This window comes from Oryctolagus cuniculus, chromosome X, assembly GCF_964237555.1.
Source record: "Oryctolagus cuniculus chromosome X, mOryCun1.1, whole genome shotgun sequence".
NCBI lineage: Eukaryota > Metazoa > Chordata > Mammalia > Lagomorpha > Leporidae > Oryctolagus > Oryctolagus cuniculus.
The window spans coordinates 79,350,969-79,370,888 of NC_091453.1; the positions used below are offsets into that span (position 1 = coordinate 79,350,969).

At 42.8% G+C, this 19,920-nt stretch overlaps 1 protein-coding gene across 1 annotated transcript; it reads right to left on the minus strand.

The window, feature by feature from the left end:
- Positions 1–11,385: 11,385 nt before the first annotated feature.
- On the minus strand, positions 11,386–19,672 carry LOC138847598 (syncytin-1-like). The gene is made up of 2 exons (XM_070066781.1): positions 19,452–19,672; positions 11,386–13,816 (listed from the first exon to the last, which is right to left on the minus strand). Exon 2 carries the CDS (start codon positions 13,643–13,645, stop codon positions 11,918–11,920), a length of 1,728 nt encoding a protein of 575 aa, XP_069922882.1. The 5' UTR covers positions 13,646–13,816; positions 19,452–19,672; the 3' UTR covers positions 11,386–11,917.
- Positions 19,673–19,920: the final 248 nt, after the last annotated feature.

The following is a 19,920-nucleotide window of genomic DNA, read 5'->3' on the forward strand; positions in this document are numbered from 1 at the left end:
ATCACATTTCCAGATGTTGAACCATCCCTACAAAACAGGAATAAATCCCACTTGGTCCAGGTGAATGATATTTCTGATGTGTTGTTGGATTCAATTACCAATATTTTGTTGAGGATTTTTGCATCTATGTTCATTTGGTCGATAAGTTCCCTTTCTCTGTTGTATCTTTTTCTGGTTTAGGAATTAAGATGATGTAGGCATCAAAAAAGGAATTTTGGAGGATTCCCTCCCTTTTAATTGTTTTGAACAGATTGATAAGACTTAGAATTAGTTCTTAAATGTCTGGTAGAATTCAACAGTGAAGTAGTTCAGTCCTGGGCTTTTCTTTGTTTGAGGGTCTTTATTACTAATTCAATTTATGTCTTGATTATTGGTCTATTTAGGTTTTCTGTGTCTTCAATCAAATTTTGGTAGGAATCTATTCATTTCTACTAGGTTTCCCAATTGATATACAGCTGTTTGCTAATGCCTGATGATCCTTTTTATTTCTGTGGTATCTGTTGTTACATCTACTTTTTAATCTCTAATTTTAGTAATTCACATGGTTTCCCTCTTTTTTTGTTAGCTGGGCCAATGGTATTAATTTTGTTTATTTTTTTTTCAATAATCCAGCTCTTCATTTCACTGATCCTTTGTATTTTTGTTATAATTTTATTTATTCTCTAATTTTAATTATTTCTTTCTTCTTACTAATTTGGGGTTTGGGTTGTTGATTTTTCTAGTCTCTTGAGATGCACTGATAGTTCATATATTGGCATCTTTCCAATTTATTCATGTATGCACCAATTGCTATAAACTTCCTTCATAACATTGCTTTTTGTTGTAGCGAATAAGTTTTAATACGATGAATTATCATCTTCATTTGTCTCCAGAAATTTTTTTTATTTCTTTTTTTTTATTTCTTCTATCACCCAGTGTTCTTTCAGGAACATGCTGTTCAGTCTCCATGTATTTGCATATAATTTAGAGATTCTTGGGTTGTTGATTTCCAGCTTCATTTCATTGCAGTCAGAGAAGATGCATGGTATGATTTTGATTTTTTTTTAATTTGCTGAGACTTGCTTTATGGCCTAGTATATGATCTGTTCTAGAGAAAATTCCATGCAGTGATAAAAAGTATATGTATTCTGCAACTGTGGGGTAAAAAGTTTTTTTAAGATATCAGTAAGGCCCATTTTGTCAGGTCTGTTGCTTATTTGCTGATTTTCGGTCTAGTTTATCTGTCCACTGATGAATGTGGGAAATTGAATCCCTCATTAGTATTGAATGGGATTCGTTGTCTCCTTAAGATACATTAACATTTCTTTTAAATAACCAGGCACCCTGTAATTGGACACATATATATTTATTATAGTCACATTTTCCTCCTGAATTGATCTCTTAATCATTACATAGTGCCATTCTTCATCTCTTTTAACAGGGTTTGTGTTAAAATCTATTTTGTCTGATATTAGGATGGCAATACCTGCCCTTTTTTTCTGTCCATTAGCATGGAATATCTTTTACCATCCTTTCGCTTCAGTCTGCATGTACCTTTGTTAGTGAGATGTGTTTCTTGGAGGCAACAGACGGATGGGTCTAGTTTGTTAATCCATTCAGCCAGTCTGTATCTTTTCACTGGAGAGTTGAGGCTATTTACATTCAAGATGACTACTGAAAAGTAACGAATTGGCCCTGCCATTTTTCCATAAATATTCCTATTGTTCACTTCAGATTTCCTTTGTACTTTTACTGGGAGATTTTCTGTTTCACATTCTTTCACAGCGATGACCATATTTCTGTGTTTCTGGGTATAGCTTATCCTTAAGCATCTTTGGTAAGGCTGGATGAGTGGTGACAAATGCTTTCAATTTCTGTTTGTTATGGAAGGTCTTTTTTTCTCCTTTGTTCATAAATGAGAGCTTTGCAGGGTACGGGATTCTGGTTTGACAGTTTTATTCTCTTAAAACTTGGACTATGTCTTGCCATTCTCAACTAGCCTGCAGAGTAGCAGGATTTAAAATCAATGCACAAAAATCAACAGCCTTTGTATACACAGGCAATGCCACTGCTGAGAAAGAACTGCTAAGATCAATCCCATTCACAATAGCTACAAAATCAATCAAATACCTTGGAATAAACTTAACCAGGGATGCTAATGATCTCTACGATGAGAATTACAAAATCTTAAAGAAAGAAATAGAGGAAGATAACAAAAAATGGAAAAATGTTTCACGCTCATGGACTGGAAGAATCAACATCATCAAAATGTCCATTCTCCCAAAAGCAATTTATAGATTCAATGCGATACCAATCAAAATACCAAAGACATTCTTCTCAGATCTGGAAAAAATGATGCTGAAATTCATATGGAGACACAAGAGACCTCGAATAGCTAAAGCAATCTTGTACCACAAAAACAAAGCCGGAGGCATCACAGTACCAGATTTCAAGACATACTACAGGGGAGTTGTAATCAAAACAGCATGGTACTGGTACAGAAACAGATGGATAGACCAATGGAATAGAAACACCAGAAATCAACCCAAACATCTACAACCAACTTATATTTGATCAAGGATCTAAAACCAATTCCTGGCGCAAGGACAGTCTATTCAATAAACGGTGCTGGGAAAACTAGAATTCCACGGGCAGAAGCATGAAGCAAGATCCCTACCTTACACCTTACACAAAAATCCACTCAACATGGATTAAAGATCTAAGCCTACAACCTGATACCATCAAATTATTAGAGAACATTGGAGAAACCCTGCAGGATATAGGCACAGGAAAAGATTTCTTGGAAAAGACCCTAGAGGCACAGGCAGTCAAAACCAAAATTAACTGTTGGGATTGCATAAAATTAAGAAGTTTCTGTACTGCAAAAGAAACAGTCAGGGAAGTGAAGAGGCAACCGACAGAATGGGAAAAAATATTTGCAAACTATGCAACAGATAAAGGATTAACAACCAGAATCTACAAAGAGATCAAGAAACTCTACAACAACAAAACAAACAACCCACTTAAGAGATGGACCAAGGACCTCCATAGACATTTTTCAAAAGAAGAAATCCAAATGGCCAAGAGACAAATAAAAAAATGTTCAAGATCACTAGCAATCAGGGAAATGCAAATCAAAACCACAATGAGGTTCCACCTCACCCCAGTTAGAATGGTTCACATACAAACATCTACCAACAACAGATGCTGGTGAGGATGTGGGGAAAAGGGACACTAACCCACTGTTGGTGGGAATGCAAACTGGTTAAGCCACTATGGAAGTCAGTCTGGAGATTCCTCAGAAACCTGAAGATAACCCTACCATACAACCCAGCCATCCCACTCCTTGGAATTTACCCAAAGGAAATTAATTTGGCAAACAAAAAAGCTGTCTGCACCATAATGTTTATTGCAGCTCAATTCACAATAGCTAAGACCTGGAATCAATCTAAATGCCCATCGACAATAGACTGGATAAAGAAGTTATGGGACATGTACTCCATAGAATACTATACAGCAGTCAAAAACAACAAAATCCGGTTATTTGCAACAAAATGGAGGAATCTGGAAAACATCATGCTGAGTGAAATAAGCCAGTCCCAAAGGGACAAATATATGTTCTCCCTGATCGGTGATAACTAACCGATCACCAAAAAGGAAACCTGTTGAAGTGAAATGGACACTATGAGAAACAATGACTTGATCAGCCCTTGTCCGGACTGTTGATGTACAACTTAATACTTTATCCCTCTTAGTATTTTTTTGTCCTACTTAATACTATTGGTTGAACTCTGTGATTAACACACAATTATTCTTAGGTGTTTAACTGAAAAGTGATCTCTGCTAAATATAAGAGTGGGAATAAGAGAGAGAGAAGATGTACAATTTGGGTCAAGCTCAAGCTGACTTGCCCCAAATGGTAGAGTTAGAAACATGTCTGGGGATTCCAATTCATTTGCATCAAGGTGGCATGTACCAATGCCATTTTACTAGTCCAAGTGATCAATTTCAGTTCACAATTGATCATAATGATAGGTCTAAGAATCAAAGAGATCACATAAACAAGACTAGTGTCTACTAATACTAACTGATAGAATTAAAAAGGGAGAGAACACATGCTAAAGCTTCCAAATCCCTTTGAAATTTGAAACTCATTAATTTAAGATCAACCTTTTGCAAATGGATTCTTTGCAAGTAAAGAAGCTTCTGTGTGGTTCTATTACGTTCTCACACATGATCTTATTTGACCTAAAAGCATCTCTATAAGTTTATTATTTTACTTTCTATTGTGATATTTGGGTTAACCAAGACTGTAAGAAGATGACCCTAAAATTTCCCATAACCAAATATAATATCCACTAACTGATACCTGTTTATAAGAAATCTTTTTCAAAACACAACTTTTTCATATATATAAAATATGTGAGCAGCAGGCGTTGTGGTATACCTAGTTAAGTTTCCATTTGGAACACTCATTTCCCGTATCTAAGCACCTGTGTTTGAGTCCTGTTTCTGCTTCAGATCCAACTTCCTGCTAATGTACAACTTGATAGGCTGCAGATGATGGCTTAAGTACTTGGGTCCCTGACATCCACATGGGAGACCCAGATGAAGTTCCTGCCTTCAGACTGGCCCAGCTTTGGCTATTGCAGGCATTTGGGGACTGAACTAAGGGATAGATGATCTCTCTCTCTCTTTCTCCATCTCTCTCTCTCTCTTTAATTTTTATTTATTTATTTATTTTGACAGACAGAGTTAGGCAGTGAGAGAGACAGAGAGAAAGGTCTTCCTTTTCCGTTGGTTCACCCCCTAAATGGCCACTACGGCCACTGCACTGCAGCCAGCACGCTGTGATCTGAAGCCAGGAGCCAGGTGCTTTCTCCTGGTCTCCCAAGAGGGTTCAGGGCCCATGCACTTGGGCCATCCTCCACTGCCTTCCCGGGCAACAGCAGAGAGCTGGACTGGAAGAGGAGCAAGAGGGACAGAATCCGGCACCCCAACTGGGATAAGAACCTGGGGTGCTGGCGCTGCAGGAGGAGGATTAGCCAAGTAAGCCTAGGTAGCAGCGGCCGGTCTCTTTCTCATGTCTCTGTTTTTCTCCCTCCCACATTTTCTCAAATAAAGGAAAATAAATGTTTTAAAATGTGTGAATATGATCAGCTGTTTCTCAGTGATCTCTCCTATAGTAAAAGGACGTTTCTTATTACATTGTATGTGCATTTACTGCCACATTAGTGGCTTTAATGTATAAGTTTGAAGGTGTTTTCAGAATATGAAATCATTGGGCAGGGGTCTGTCGCACTGCGGGGGGCGTAGCAATCTGGAAGGTGTCTTCCCCCATCCTGGGGTGGGAGGATCAGCAATCCCAGCCCTAAGCCCCACACAGGTGCTTCCGTTTAGAATCTGAAAGCTTGGGCCAGGTGGTGGGAATGGAACCCAGCACCTCTGTGAGTGGAGCTTCCTCAATGCACAGAGCTACAAAGCTTAAGAAGCAAGCGGAGAGTGGCTTGTATAGATTCCTGGCTACTTCTCCCTTCACCCCCTGCTGACTCTGCTCACTCACCCCTCACCCTCCCTATGCCACTCATTTCCCTCCCACCCCCTTGCTTTGGCCCTGCCTGCCCATTTGAGCCTCGGGGTGGGGCCAGCAGATGGGAGGGGTCTCAATAAGGTTTTAGAAGCAGTTAAAAAAAAAGAATGTGAAATCAACTAGCTTGGGGGAATCATTGCAAATTTCAGAAACAAGCACACTTTTAATGTTTAAAACGTCTTTTAGTTACAAATGCATAGTCTCACTTCAGAAGTCCTAGCCAGAGATTTTCACATTGTTTGCAGTTCAGAATCACCTGGAAAGTAAAAATAATTTTAAAAAAATAAATAAATAAAATAAAAAGGGAGAGCACGATCCAACATGGGAAGCAGGATACACAGCAGTCTCATTGAATGGTGGATGTCCTAAACAGCACTCTGGCCTCAGAATCAGCCCTTAAGGCATTCAGATCTGGCTGAAGAGCCCATGAGAGTATTACAGGCACGGAAAGCCAAGACACTCTGGCAAAAAAAAAAAAAAAAAAAAAAAAAAAAAAAAAACAAACAAAAAAAAAAACACCAACCTAAATGAAAGATCTCTGTGAGTGAGATTCCAGTGGAAAGAAGGAAAGAACCGGCCATCAAAGGAGGTACCTTTCTTTGAAGGGACGAGAGAACTTCCACTTTGACTATGACCTTGTATAAATAAGATTTTAGTCGGTGAACATAAAAGGCTTCCATAGCCTTGGCAACTCATGACAAGAGCCTAGGGTGATTACTGATGCCATAAACAAGAGTGTCAAATTGTTAAGTCAACAACAGGAGTCACTACGCACTTACTCCTCACGTAGGATCTCTGTCCTTAATGTGTTGTTCAATGTGAATTAATGCTATATCTAGTACTCAAACAGTATTTTACAATTTATGTTTCTGTGTGGGTGCAAACTGTTGAAATCTCTACTTAATATATACTAAATTGTTCTCCTGTATATAAAGAGAATTGAAAATTAATCTTGATGTGAATGGAATGGGGGAGGGAGCGGGAGATGGGAGGGTTGAGGGTGGGAGGGAAGTTATGGGGGGGGGGGAGGCATTGTAACCCATAAGCTGTACTTTGGAAATTTACATTTGTTAAATAAAAGTGAAAAAATAAAATGTCAATTTCATGGGAAAAAATTCATTCATTTAATCTATGGTTTTCTTTTGTTCATGGATTGTTTCCAACTGCTTTTGAGTAATGCTATGATTAATTTTTTGAATTCCATTTCTGGCATTTCAGCAATCTCTTCATCTTGAAATTCTAATGTTGAAATATTGTGTTCCTTGGTGGTGGTGGGGAGTCATGGTATCTTCCTTATTCTTGTTTCTTAAATTTATGCATTTCTTTTTAGGTATTGGTGGAGTTAATTGCTTTTTTCTCCCTCTGACGGCTTTTATCTTTGAGTTTTGCCTCTATGGCTAATGGAATGTCTGCACTTTCAAAAAATACTTGACAAGTCATCTGTACTATGCTCAAATGATGGTTGATATCATACTTTTCTGTATATATTCTTCCATGCCAACTCTTCCTCATATTAGACAAATAGCCTTTTGCATCACAACCCCCCAGGACATAATTAGATTTTTAAAAATTATTTATTTATTTACTTGAAAGGCAGAGAAATAGTGAGAAAGAGACAGATACATAGACAAAAAAGGGAGCTCCTATTCACTGATTCACTCCTGAAATGTCTGGAATGACTACTGCTGGGCCAGACCAAAGCCAGAAGCTGAGAACTCAATACAGGTCACCCATGTGGGTGGTAGGAATCTGGTTACTTGAGCAATCACTGTTCCTCCTAGTGTGCACATTAGCAGGATCCTGGAATACACATTGGAGCCAAGATTAAACTCAGGCACTCTAATATGGCATGTGGATGTTACAAGCAGCATCAACTGTTAAACCAAATGCCCTGCCAAACCAGTTTTATAATGCTTTCCCCTTTCCAAATGGCGAGGAATTAAAGTACTGCTAACATTTTTAGCCCTCTGGCAACTCATGTTAATAGTGCTGGTTCAGATAAGATTTGGAGTAAGAAAAGATATTCTTTAGGTTTTGAGTAACTGTTCATTAAACTATATAGAGCAAAAATAAAAAGTATGCTCTACCTCTTGGCTTCTACAGCTTGCACCTGTAAATTAAACTGCAAAGAGACAGGAAAATAGGGAAAATACATTCAAATTTTAGTTCTTGTGCATGATACCATCACAGAAAAAGAGGTTAAAAATCTGAAAAAGTAATTAGACATAGACACTTATATACCATTTTAAAGGGTGGCAAATCAGAGAAATTACTAGACAAAGGAAAGAAGATTTGGTCTTCTAAAGAAGGTAAATTGTGTGAAGGTTGACAAACAGGAAAAACTAAATTGCGAAGTAAGATTTATTTTTAAGAGTTATCTTAGTATCTTCTTTGTGTCTGAAGATAAGAATTGTTCTCCTCTTCCTGGTACAAGGGAGGAGGACACTTTGACAAGGGAGAGTAATTTCCTGTTTTAGGTAACTAGAGAGGAAGGCAGAGAACTCTTCTTATAATTACTTTTTCTCAGTTACCTTCAGTTCAAAATAATACATATGCTAAAGCAGCATATTTGGTAGTAGCACATTTTGATCTCCTTTGCAATCAACAAATAAATATTTTGAAAAATTTTCATTTTTTTATTCATTTGAATGGCAGATAGAAAGATACAGAGAAAGATACAAATGGTTATCTTCCACCTACAAGTTCACTCCCCCAAATGCCTGCAATACTCAGGGCTAGGCCAGGCTGAAACTAGGAGTCCAGAACTCAATCTCAATCTCCCTCATGGGTGGCAGGAACCCAAGCATTTGGGCCATCACTTGCTGCCTCCCTGGTTGTGCAATAACAAGAAACTAGAATTAGAAGCAGAGCTGGGCCACAAACCCAGGCACTTCAATATGGGCATAAGGGAATCCCAAGTTGTGTTTTAATTGTTGTGTCAACACCTTCCCCAACAACCATTTTTTTAAAGATTTATTTTATTTATTTGAAAGACAGATACAGAGAGAGATAGAGTCAGAGAGAGAGAGAGGTCTTTCATCTACTGGTTCACTCCCCAAATGGCCACAACGGCCAGAGCTGAGCTGATCCAAAGCCAGGAGTCAGGAGCTTTATCCAGGTCTCCCATGTGGGTACAGGAGCCCAAGCATTTGGTCCATCCTCTACTGCTTCCCAGGCCATAACAGAGAACTGGATCAAAAGTGGAGCAGCCGAGACTTGAACCAGCACCCATATTGGATGCCAGCACTGCCGGCTGGGGCTTTAACTTGCTGTGCCATAGCGCCAGTCCCACAACTATTTTTTGAATGCTAGTATGTCAGGTGTTGCTTCAAGTCACAGAATTCATAGAGGTGACTTTTTGATTAAAGAAACAGAATATAATAACAGAAAATGGATGTGATATTAGAAAAATAACACATGATAAAGGGATTGAGAGTGATGGAATGAGAGTGCTGCTTTTGAATTATGTGGTTTCTAGTAAGTTAAATAAAATTCCACCCTTTTAAATTTTTCTCATTCATAAAATCCTATCAAGGTGATCATTAATGTCATTCATACTGATGTGACTACAAGAATCACTGACTCCAAGTAGCTCTTCCTTCACAGCACCACTCCTCATTCTTTTGTATTTCCTCCACAGTCAAGGGGCATTACAATTGGAATGATCCTCTACCTATTTTTTTCTGAACTCTAAATGTAAATCTTTTTTAAAAATTTAGACAAAACATGGGTTGCAACACATGTGAACACAAAACATGATTGCACTTTTCTAAGTGTCAAGTACATGATCTTACATCACTAGAGACCATCAATGCTTCAGTCACACTAAGGATCTCTACCTCTCCCTTACGTAAACAATCACCCATTAGACCTTCAATTTCATTTTGGTTTCTGGTTTTTTTTTTAATAACATAATTTGGGGATGTCTATTTCCACACAATACTGGCTCATGTTTCTTTTTACTCATCCTTTTTTTTTAATATTTTATTTATGTATTTCAGAGGTAGAGTTACAGTGAGAGGGAGAGACAGAGAGAAAGGTGTTCCTTCCGTTGGTTCACTCCCCAAATGGCTGCAATGGCCGGAGCTGTGCCATTCCGAAGCCAGGAGCCAGGTACCTCTTCTCAGTCTCCCATACTGGTGCAGGGGCCCAAACACTTGGGCCATTGGCCATCTTCTACTGCTTTTCCAGGGCATAGCAGAGAGCTGGATTGGAAGAGGGGCAGCCATGACTAGAACTGGCACCCATATGGGATGCCAGCACTGCAGGCAGAGTATTAATCTACTGCGCCACGGGGCCAGCCCCTCATTTTGGTTTCTGAAGGGACATCCTTTGTGGGGAGCAACTCGGACTAAACTAAGTTACTGGAATTAAGACTTATTCTATGCATCTGCTCTCCCACAATATGGCGCTGGGAGAGGAGGAAACAGCTTCTACACAGCTGCCTCCAGTTCAACCAATAAACTGTAGGACCTGCTCCTGATTGGAGGAGAGCAGCATACTCGGCGTGTGGCTAGCAGAGTTGGATTGGTGGAAGAGGACTATAAAGAAGGAGAGAGACAACATGCACCAGGAACATCTATCTGAAGGAACACCTGAGCAGCCCCTGAGAGAGCCGGCCGGCAGTGTGCCGCTCCCCCGCGGAAGTGGGGAAAGTGGCAGGGGGGGCCGCCCCTCCACGGAGGTGGAGGGCCAGCAGCCAACACGGGAAGGACCGAGCAGACAAAAGAACAGCGCAGGGTCCTGTGTCGTTCCTCCACGAAGAGGGGGAGCGACAGTCCTTTGCTTTTAATATTGCTGTAAAACAGAATTGATTAACAACAAAGGTCAAGGAATGATTGATACTTTTGTGGCTCAGGATACAAGCTATTTCTACTTATTCTGGTTCTCATGGAGAAGCTACTCCTTATATCCCCAAGGGTATGAGGTTCTTAAAATTATTAATATTTAACCTCACAAACAAGTCATTATCATTTTTATCATCATCATTTTCAATAACAACAGCAAAATATTGACCTAAAGTAACAACAGATATAGTTTTGATCTGATCCATTACTCAAAGTCACACAACTTGATATCAAGGGTAGAAATTAAAACTACAGTTTCTCTTTTTAAAAGATAACACTGGTTAGAACCAATGCCAAAGCAACAAGCTATATGATACTCTGCATTTCAGCTAAGCCATAAAAAATTTTTTCCAATAAGGGAAAAATATACCAGATGGGCAGACATCAGTATAGGCACACAAGAGACAAGAAGAAGCAAGCTAGCATCATATCTCCAAAAGAACACAATAATCCTAGAGAATTAGATCCTGAACAGAACAAAATCTATGAAATGACAGATATAGAATTCAGAATAGTGACTGTAAGGAAACTCAATGAGATGTGAGAGAATACAGATAGACAAAGAAATGAGGAAGTCAATGAGTGACATGAATGAAAATATTACTAAGGAGATAGAACTCATTAAAAAGAAACAAACAAAATTTTGGAGATGAAATCTTCAATCAGTGAAATGAAAGAAAAAAAACACTACTGAGAGCTTTAACAGCAGAATGGACAAAGTGGAAGAAAGAATTTCTGACCTCAAGGAGGATTTTGAAATAATTTAATCAAACAAAAATGAAAATGAAGAAAGTGTACACAAAGTATGGGATACCATTAAATGACCAAATATTCATATTATAGGTATTCCTGAAGGAGAAGAAAAGGAAAGGTGTCCCGTCCCGCGGGACAGCAACTGGGGCCGAGCACCTAGAAGGAGAAATGAAAGGGACAGGAGACACAAAGATGGCAGCAAGACAGGTGCCGATCAAGCTGCGACTTTATTTTTCAACCACACACTTATATATCATCGAGGCAGGGTATCGGGCGGGGGAAGGGGGGGGCTTATCTTGTAGCTGCAATGCTAGTGCAAGTAGGGGAAAGGTTACAAGGCCTTAAGGCACAAGGTCACACAAGGTTGTGTTATCAGTACTATCAGGTCTGGCCTGTCCAGCCCTGTCTCTCAACTAAGAGGTCACATGCTGCGTGGTCCCCGACATATCCCCCTTTCTTATCAATTAAACAGAAATGGCTACCGGTTAGGCCAAGCATGATGAGCGAGCAGTGCCTGTCTTAGGAATCGACCCGGGGCTCCATCACCTCTTACCCGTCATTGGATATCCTTGCCAGTCCCCAAGGACTCCTGTCTTAGGTGGGTGAGGTTCCGGGAAGGTGCCCGTCATTGGCTTACTGCTCATTTTATTGATAGGCCTGGGGCCCTTCCTGGGCTCCCGACTGGGGCAGCGGAAGACCGAAGGGGAGAGTCAGTTGTTGGAGGGACCGTGACCTCACTGGCCAGACTTCACCGGCCAGAGAGAGAGATAACGTTTTCCATGGGATCTTCCATGGCCAGACTTTGGTAATGTATTTGAATTGGTCTGGCTGCTAAATTATCTACTTGTTGTCTGATAAAGGTCATCAGCCTATTGAGGAGACAAGGACCTATAGATAGCACAACAAGCAACCCAACAATGGGGCCTAAAAGCGGTAGCAAATAGGGAAGCAGTCCATTCCATCCAGTCCAAAAGGGATTTTCAGCCATGGCACGTCGACGACGCTCCAGATCTTCTTGAAGTGTCTTGATTTTATCACGAACAATGCCGGACTTGTTAGCATAAAAACAGCATTTTTCCTGTAAAGCCAAGCAAATACCTCCCCGTTCAGCAGTAAGCAAGTCTAAGCCTCTACGATTTTGTAGAACCACTTCCGCTAGGGAATCAATTTGCTCTTGAAGGTCCTGAATGGTGGTGGATAGGGTCTGCACATCATTAATAAGTTGTTGGGACAATTCTCTATATTTGTGGACCGCGATTCCTAGTCCTGTGGATCCTGTAACCATAGCTGAGGAAATTCCCAATGTGGCTAATAAAGGAATAAATTGAATAGCTCGTTTTTGTCTCCCTGCAATATAATCAAGGGAGGGGATAGGAACAGGGGTATCTCCATTGATAATCTCTATATCAGGAAAAAGTATAGCATGCATGCAATTACCGGTCCAATTTGTTGGTAAAATGGTATAAGCTAAATTATCCCTACATACAAAAACGGTGGAATTAGGGGCATAAAGAGGGTAGTTTACTGTTACATTATTTGTACAGAAAGGAGCAAGGCCTACATCGATATCGAAGGGATTGTTGTTGGGAGGTTTATAAAGGCAAGTGATATTTTCCGTTGGGACAGGAAGAACGGGAAAGGGCTGCATAGGGGGGTGGCCCAAGAAACTATTGAACTCAAGGGTATTATTAAGCGGTAGAAAAATGGCAAGAGGAAGGGGGGGTCCCTGGCGTAAACAGAGCCAGCAGTCTCTTGCAAGGTTTGGGGCAGAGAGATTAAGCAGTTTATGGGTGTTGGTAAGGATATCGATGGTATTGACATCCAAGTCTTTATTTCCTCTGGAATGAACTTTAGCCAGGGGGTGGTATTGGAGGGAAGGGTAAAGGCTTTCAAATACGGTTTCGAGTACCTTTTGTGTTTTTAATTTAGTAAGGGTATCCTGAGGGCCTCCACCATCAGACACTCCCACAGGGGCTATAGGGTACCAGCAGGCTACTTGTCCCTTAGTGGGGCAGGAGGGGGAGCTGAAGCGTGAAGAGGACAACTCTCCTCCGAACGTTCCCTCATAATCTCCTGATATAACGGCAAACAATAAACGCTGATTTCCCTTATTACAGGTTTGATACTGTGTATAATAGGAGGAGTGCACGGAGTAATGGATAGTTTTATTGCACTCTGATGGGCACTGATCCCCAGTGCGGTAAGAGTCTAGCTTAGGTTTGGGAACACAGAACCATCGGGAACCCGGGACGGTCAGATAAGCAGTTTTATCTCCGCAGTCTTGTGTAAAATGCGGCTTTTGAGCACGGCCACGGGTTCGTGGGAAGGATACTATTATGCCCCCTGAGCAGGTACAAGGGTGATGCTGTTGAAGGTATTTTTGAATGCCCTGAGGGTTGTCAAGCCCTGCAAAGACTGGTGGAGCCCAATGGATGGTGTAGATTGCCATCATCAGGAGAGCAAGGCTGAGGGCCATTGTATTAGGGCCCTTTGGAGGGGTTAATCAGTGAGCCCTCAGGAAATGTAGCAGGGGAGGAGAGAATAGAGAGAAGATAAGATACACAAATAGCAACAATGGCAACAATTCCAGCAATAATAAGGAGTCCTGTAATGAATCCCAGTAGCGTCCAGCCGGGTCTTTTCATTCCTGTGGGTATAAAGAAAAGGCGTTCTCAGGGCCAAGTACAGGCTCTGGAACAACATCATTATTTGTAGGAATTGGCGGATTAACTTGTTTAATTAATCTTTCAGGTAGCCATCTTGGTGCCGATTGTTTTTGGTCCAGGATGCAGGCTGAGCCACGTCCCCAAATGAGTACTGGATCTGGGCCGTGCCAGCTACTGGTGAGGGGGTCTCGCCACATTACCATAGGCGGAGCCGTATCAGGGGAAGGGTGCCAATGACGGTCCGCAGCTGAATGATTATTATTATCCAAGGTCAGGAAGTTTAGCACAAAGAGCGCATGATTCAATCGGTCGCGGGGAGAGGCAAAAGACAAGGAAGTGGCTTCAAGCCGAGTGAGCCAAGTTTTTAGTGTTTGATGGGCTCTTTCAACAATTCCCTGTCCCTGTGGATTGTAGGGAATTCCTGTAATGTGGTTAATATGGAGCGCCTCACAAAATTGTTTAAACTTAGTGCTGACATAAGCAGGACCATTGTCTGTCTTAATCTTAACAGGTTTTCCCAGTACAGAAAGAGCTGTGATAAGGTGGGAGATAACATCCTTAGCAGCTTCTCCTGTGTGGGGGGAGGCAAAGACAAAGCCACTATAGGTGTCTATAGAGACATGGAGATACTTTAGTTTGCCAAATTTTGGGAAGTGTGTGACATCCATTTGCCACAGTTGATTAGGAAGAAGACCACGCGGATTGACTCCCAAATGCGGTACAGGTTTGCTTGTAACACATGAGGGGCATTTTTTGACTATTTCACGAGCCTGTTCTCGTGAAATTTTACAAAACAAACGGAGAGATTGAGCATTTAAGTGATGTAACCTATGCAAGTTTTGAGCTTCCTGTACTGATCCCACAATTATGGGGAAGGTAAGCCTTGTAGCAGCATCTGTCTGGGCATTACCTTCTGAGTTCTGAGCTTTCTGCACTGATCCCACAGTTGTGGGGAAGGTAAGCCTTGTAGCAGCATCTCTCTGGGCATTACCTTCTGAGTTCTGAGCTTCCTGCACTGATCCCACAGTTGTGGGGAAGGTAAGCCTTGTAGCAGCATCTGCCTGGGCATTACCTTCTGAGAGTGACCCTGGTAGGCTTGTGTGTGCCCTAATATGTCCCAAATAGAAGGGCTGTTGTCTTTCTCGTATTAGCTTTTGAATTTGTATAAACAAGGGCATAGCGTTGGAAGTTGTTTTAAGAAAAGGAGAAGTCTCAAGCAACGGAATGGAGTGAGCTACATATGCACTATCGGTATAAATATTTACAGCCTGACTGGAAAACTGTGTAAAGACTTGAAGTATGGCATACAGCTCAACCAACTGAGCTGACTGATAAGATGTTTTAAATACGTGGGAACGGTTATCTGCCACGAAGGCAGCCATTCCATTGGAGGACCCATCTGTAAACACCGTAACAGCCTTTGGAATGGGGTTACTTTTTGTATTTTTTGGGAAAATAAAGGAATAGGATTGGGCAAACTGTAACACGGGGTCATCAGGGAGGTGATTGTCAATGACTCCCATAAATCCTGACATGGCTATTCCCCAGTCATCAGAAGTTTGAAGAAGGAACTGGGTCTGTTCTCGGGTATATGGCACTACTACAACATCGGGGTCTTTTCCAAAATATTGGCGGGAAAGGAAACGAGCCTTGATGATTATTGAAGCAACCTGAGACAAATATACTGCAATTACCTTAGATGAGGAAATGGGGAGATGAACCCAGAAAAGAGGTTGACCCTTTTTATTGGGCATGAGGGATTTTTGCCAAAAAACTCCAGTGGGCGTATGTGGTGTGGCTAAAACTACAAAAAGCAGGGGGAGAGTTTAAGAAATCTGTGAAACAAACTGTTGGCTGATGGCTTGCGCTACTTGGTTTAATGCGTCTCCCGCAGCAGGGGTGAGCTCGCGGGGGGAAGAGGGATCTGGGTCTCCTCGCAGAATGTCATTGAGGGGCAAAAGGACATTATTAGATATTTTTAAATAGGGCCTGAGCCATTGAATATCTCCTAGAAGTTTTTGAAAATCATTAAGGGTATGGAGGCAATCCAAGCGGAACTGGATGCGGGGCACAAAAACCAAATCCTGTTGTAATTTTAAACCTAAATAGGTAAAGGGGTCCTGTAACTGGACCCTATCAGGAGCAATTTGTAAACCAAGGGCAAGAAAGGCCTTAGAAAGTGCTGTAAAGCAATCTTGTAGGTCTGACTTGTTTTGAGCCGCCAGTAAAATGTCATCCATATAATGTAGAATATAAATGTGCGGCCAGTGTAAACGAACCGGGTCCACTGCCTGTGCTACAAACTTTTGACAAAGGGTGGGGCTATTGGCCATTCCCTGGGGCAAGACTTTCCAATGAAATCTTTGCATCGGTCCCTGGAAATTAACACGGGGGAGGCTAAAGGCAAAATAAGGACGATCATCAGGGTGTAGAGGAATAGTGAAAAAACAGTCTTTGAGATCTATAATTATTTTGTAATAACCATTTGGGATGGCCACGGGGGTTGGGATGCCAGGTTGGAGGGCACCCATGGGTGCCATGACCTTATTAATGGCGCGCAAATCCTGTAAAAGGCGCCATTTACCAGATTTTTTCTTTATGACAAAAATGGGCGTATTCCAGGGAGAATTGGAAGGCTCTAGGTGTCCAGCCGCGAGCTGCTCCTGTACAAGCGCTGTAGCGGCATTTAGCTTTTCTTGAGTAAGCGGCCACTGATCCACCCAAACAGGAGTTTGAGTATTCCATGTGATTTTATCTGCATGGGGTACAGGAAGGCCAGTGGCCGTTACTAAAAATCCGAATATCCGAGCCCATGTCTATCTGTTTTAGAGGGGGCTGTAATAGGTTGAGTTATGCCCTGTCTCATTTTTCCAAGTCCTGTGCCAGGCACATAATCCATGCGCAGCATTTGTTGTGTGACCACAGCATTAGGGCTGCACAGGATAACTTCCATTTGGGAGAGAATGTCATGTCCCCACAGGTTAACAGGAAGGCCTGGTAATACAAAAGGAGTCACAGTGCCCTGATTGCCTTCCTTATCTTTCCAGCGTAATACCCTTGAGCTGACTTGGGGGTTATTGGACTGGCCTATACCTCGCAAATCGGTGAGAGATGCGGTCAGCGGCCAATGGGCGGGCCAATGATCTTGAGATATGACCGTGGCATCTGCCCCTGTGTCCAAAATGCCCTTGAAATCCTTTCCTTCAATAGTAAGGGTTAACACAGGCCTATTTTTTGTAATTGGCTGGACCCAATAAGCATCCGAGGAGCCCAAAGGGGTAATGCCTCGGGGCCTGGAAGAAATTGGGGATGTACTTCCAGTAATTAAAGGCAGAAGAACCACTTGTGCTAGACGGGTGCCCTGTGGAACGGCAGCTACTCCATTGATAGCGGCTGCTAGGATTTTTATTTCCCTGGTAAAGTCACCGTCAATAATACCGGGAAAAACTTGAATGCCTTTAAGGGTGGCTGATGCTCGGCCAAGAATAAAAGCACAGGTACCCGAAGGCAAGGGGCCCCACACCCCTGTAGGGATAATTTGTGGGCCCTGGGTGGAATCTAATATTGTATCGGAGGCGGCACAGAGGTCCAGTCCTGCGCTACCTGGGGTTGCTCGTTGGAGAGAAGCAATTGTTGAGGTATTTGCTGAGCCTGAGGCTGGGAAGGGACAAACCGTACTGCCCCAGGGTTTGTCCTTTGAGAAACTGGGGCCAGGGGCTGGCCCCTCTGGGAGTTTCCCGGCAGACTAGGAGGGAGGGGTTGGCCTGAAGAATTAGTCTTTGACCTGCATTCATTTGCCCAGTGATAACCCCTATGACATCGGGGGCATGGGGTGGAGGGGAGCGGCCTACCTGGAGGAGATGGAGCCGCGCCTTGGGCCATGGGCCTGTTTGATAAGGCAGTTGGACATTCGCGGGCAAAATGTCCAGGCTGTTTACAGGCGTAGCAAGTGGAGGTCCCCTTGGAGGGATTTTGGGTCAGTTTGAGTGCGGCCCCAATTGCCAAGCCCATGGCATGGGCCGATCCCACACCAGCGCAGAGCCTCACATAGTCTGAAAGATCACCCTTATGTTTATGAGGCCGAAGAATATCTTTACAAGCTGGGTTGGCATTTTCAAAGGCGAGGTGCGTAACAAATGCACTTCCATTTTCTCCTGGGCCAACTAGTCTCTCAGCTGCAACATTAAGGCGCGAGACAAAATCACTATAAGGCTCGTCGGGCCCCTGCTGAATCTTAGCCAAAGAGGTAGTGACTGCTCCCCTTTGAGGGAGCTTTCTCCAAGCCCCTAGTCCGGCAGTTTTAATTTGCGCCAGAAGTCCATCAGGGAACTGGGCTTGTGAATTGTTGGAATTATACGGGGCATCTCCCAAAAGTTTTTTGAGGGTCCAATTTTTAGATGAAGCTTTAGCAAAATTTTGTTGGGCTATTTCTTTACAAATTTGAACATAATCAGCCCTCCACAGGACATAGTCACCTCCGCTGAGAGCAGCTCTGGCGAGGAAGTCCCAATCATTAGGTGTAAGCCACCGGGCACTCTGGCTTTCCAATAAGGCCTGAGTATACGGGGCAGTGGGACCATACTGGGTGCAAGCAGTTTTAAGTTTTTCAATAAATCTGAGACTAAGTTTTTTATAGGGTGGCGGCTGTCCATTACCAGGTCCTTGATTGGGGACCTGATCTTCCTCCTCCGACCCAGGTTCCTCACTATCTTCCTCAGAGTGGTGGGGCGAATGCTCCTCAGCCTCATTTACCCCATCAGCGGCAGGCTCAGAATGACCTCCGGCTTGCCTCCTGGTTACAGGGAAAGCTAGAAGGGGTTGGGTTTTGGACCTGACTTTACCTTGTTTAGGTTTTGGAAGGGGCTGCTCTAAGGCAAGGTGGCGGAGCTCCTCGTCAAGGGATTTTATTTCCTTAAGGAGCTGGATGTGCTCTCGTCTCTGTTGAAGTGACTGTCGCAAGGCCGACAAGTCAGGCACAGGAGGGTTAAAGTCATAGAGAGCGGGGGCACAAATGGGAAGGTGCGGGTGAGTATTGTATGGCGGGGGTTTTTAACATTTTGGGGCCAATTGGAATTATGATAGTGCACGACCTCTTCCTCTGGGGCAGCTTCCTCATCTGAATCTAATTTGTCTCGGATGGCAGGATATAGTCGGCTCGCTTCGTTGGTAGGGGCTAAAGTGGACTCTTTAATTATATTGTTGGGGTCATCATCAGTGGAGGGTATATCTAGAATGACAGATGGGCATTTAGATGCAGGTCGGGAGGATTGCTGTAACGTCTCCTCACCATCCCTTACTAGGGCATCAATAGTCTTATCTAGGTGACGGGTTTTTAGAATGTCATTAATCAGGTTCCAATATGAAAAAATCGTAATAGGCACTTTTGCAGGGCCAAAGGTCTCATGAAAATCCTTTAAACAACTTCCAACTCTTTCCCACTTGATCTCGTCAATTGTTCCTTCCTTGGGGAACCAGGGACACAATCTTTCTACATACTCAAAAAATGCCTTTAGATCCTTATTTTTAACCCGAACTTCTCGTGTCTTGAGGGCCTCCCTGAGACCTGAAATGAACATTTCCCGTGACGATAATGCCTGTCCCATGGCTGTCACTTACCTTGCGCCGTCTTCACTCCACAGCGTCGACCGATGCTGATGATCTCGGGTGGGCAGTTCCGAGCCGGTCGCACAATCACTTGGATCCAAGTTTTCCTCCTGGAAGGCGGCGTTCCTCCAATCTTACAGGCACTCGAACCCCAAGGGCCGCACTCGAGCCCCACGTTGGGCGCCAGTTGTCCCGTCCCGCGGGACAGCAACTGGGGCCGAGCACCTAGAAGGAGAAATGAAAGGGACAGGAGACACAAAGATGGCAGCAAGACAGGTGCCGATCAAGCTGCGACTTTATTTTTCAACCACACACTTATATATCATCGAGGCAGGGTATCGGGCGGGGGAAGGGGGGGGCTTATCTTGTAGCTGCAATGCTAGTGCAAGTAGGGGAAAGGTTACAAGGCCTTAAGGCACAAGGTCACACAAGGTTGTGTTATCAGTACTATCAGGTCTGGCCTGTCCAGCCCTGTCTCTCA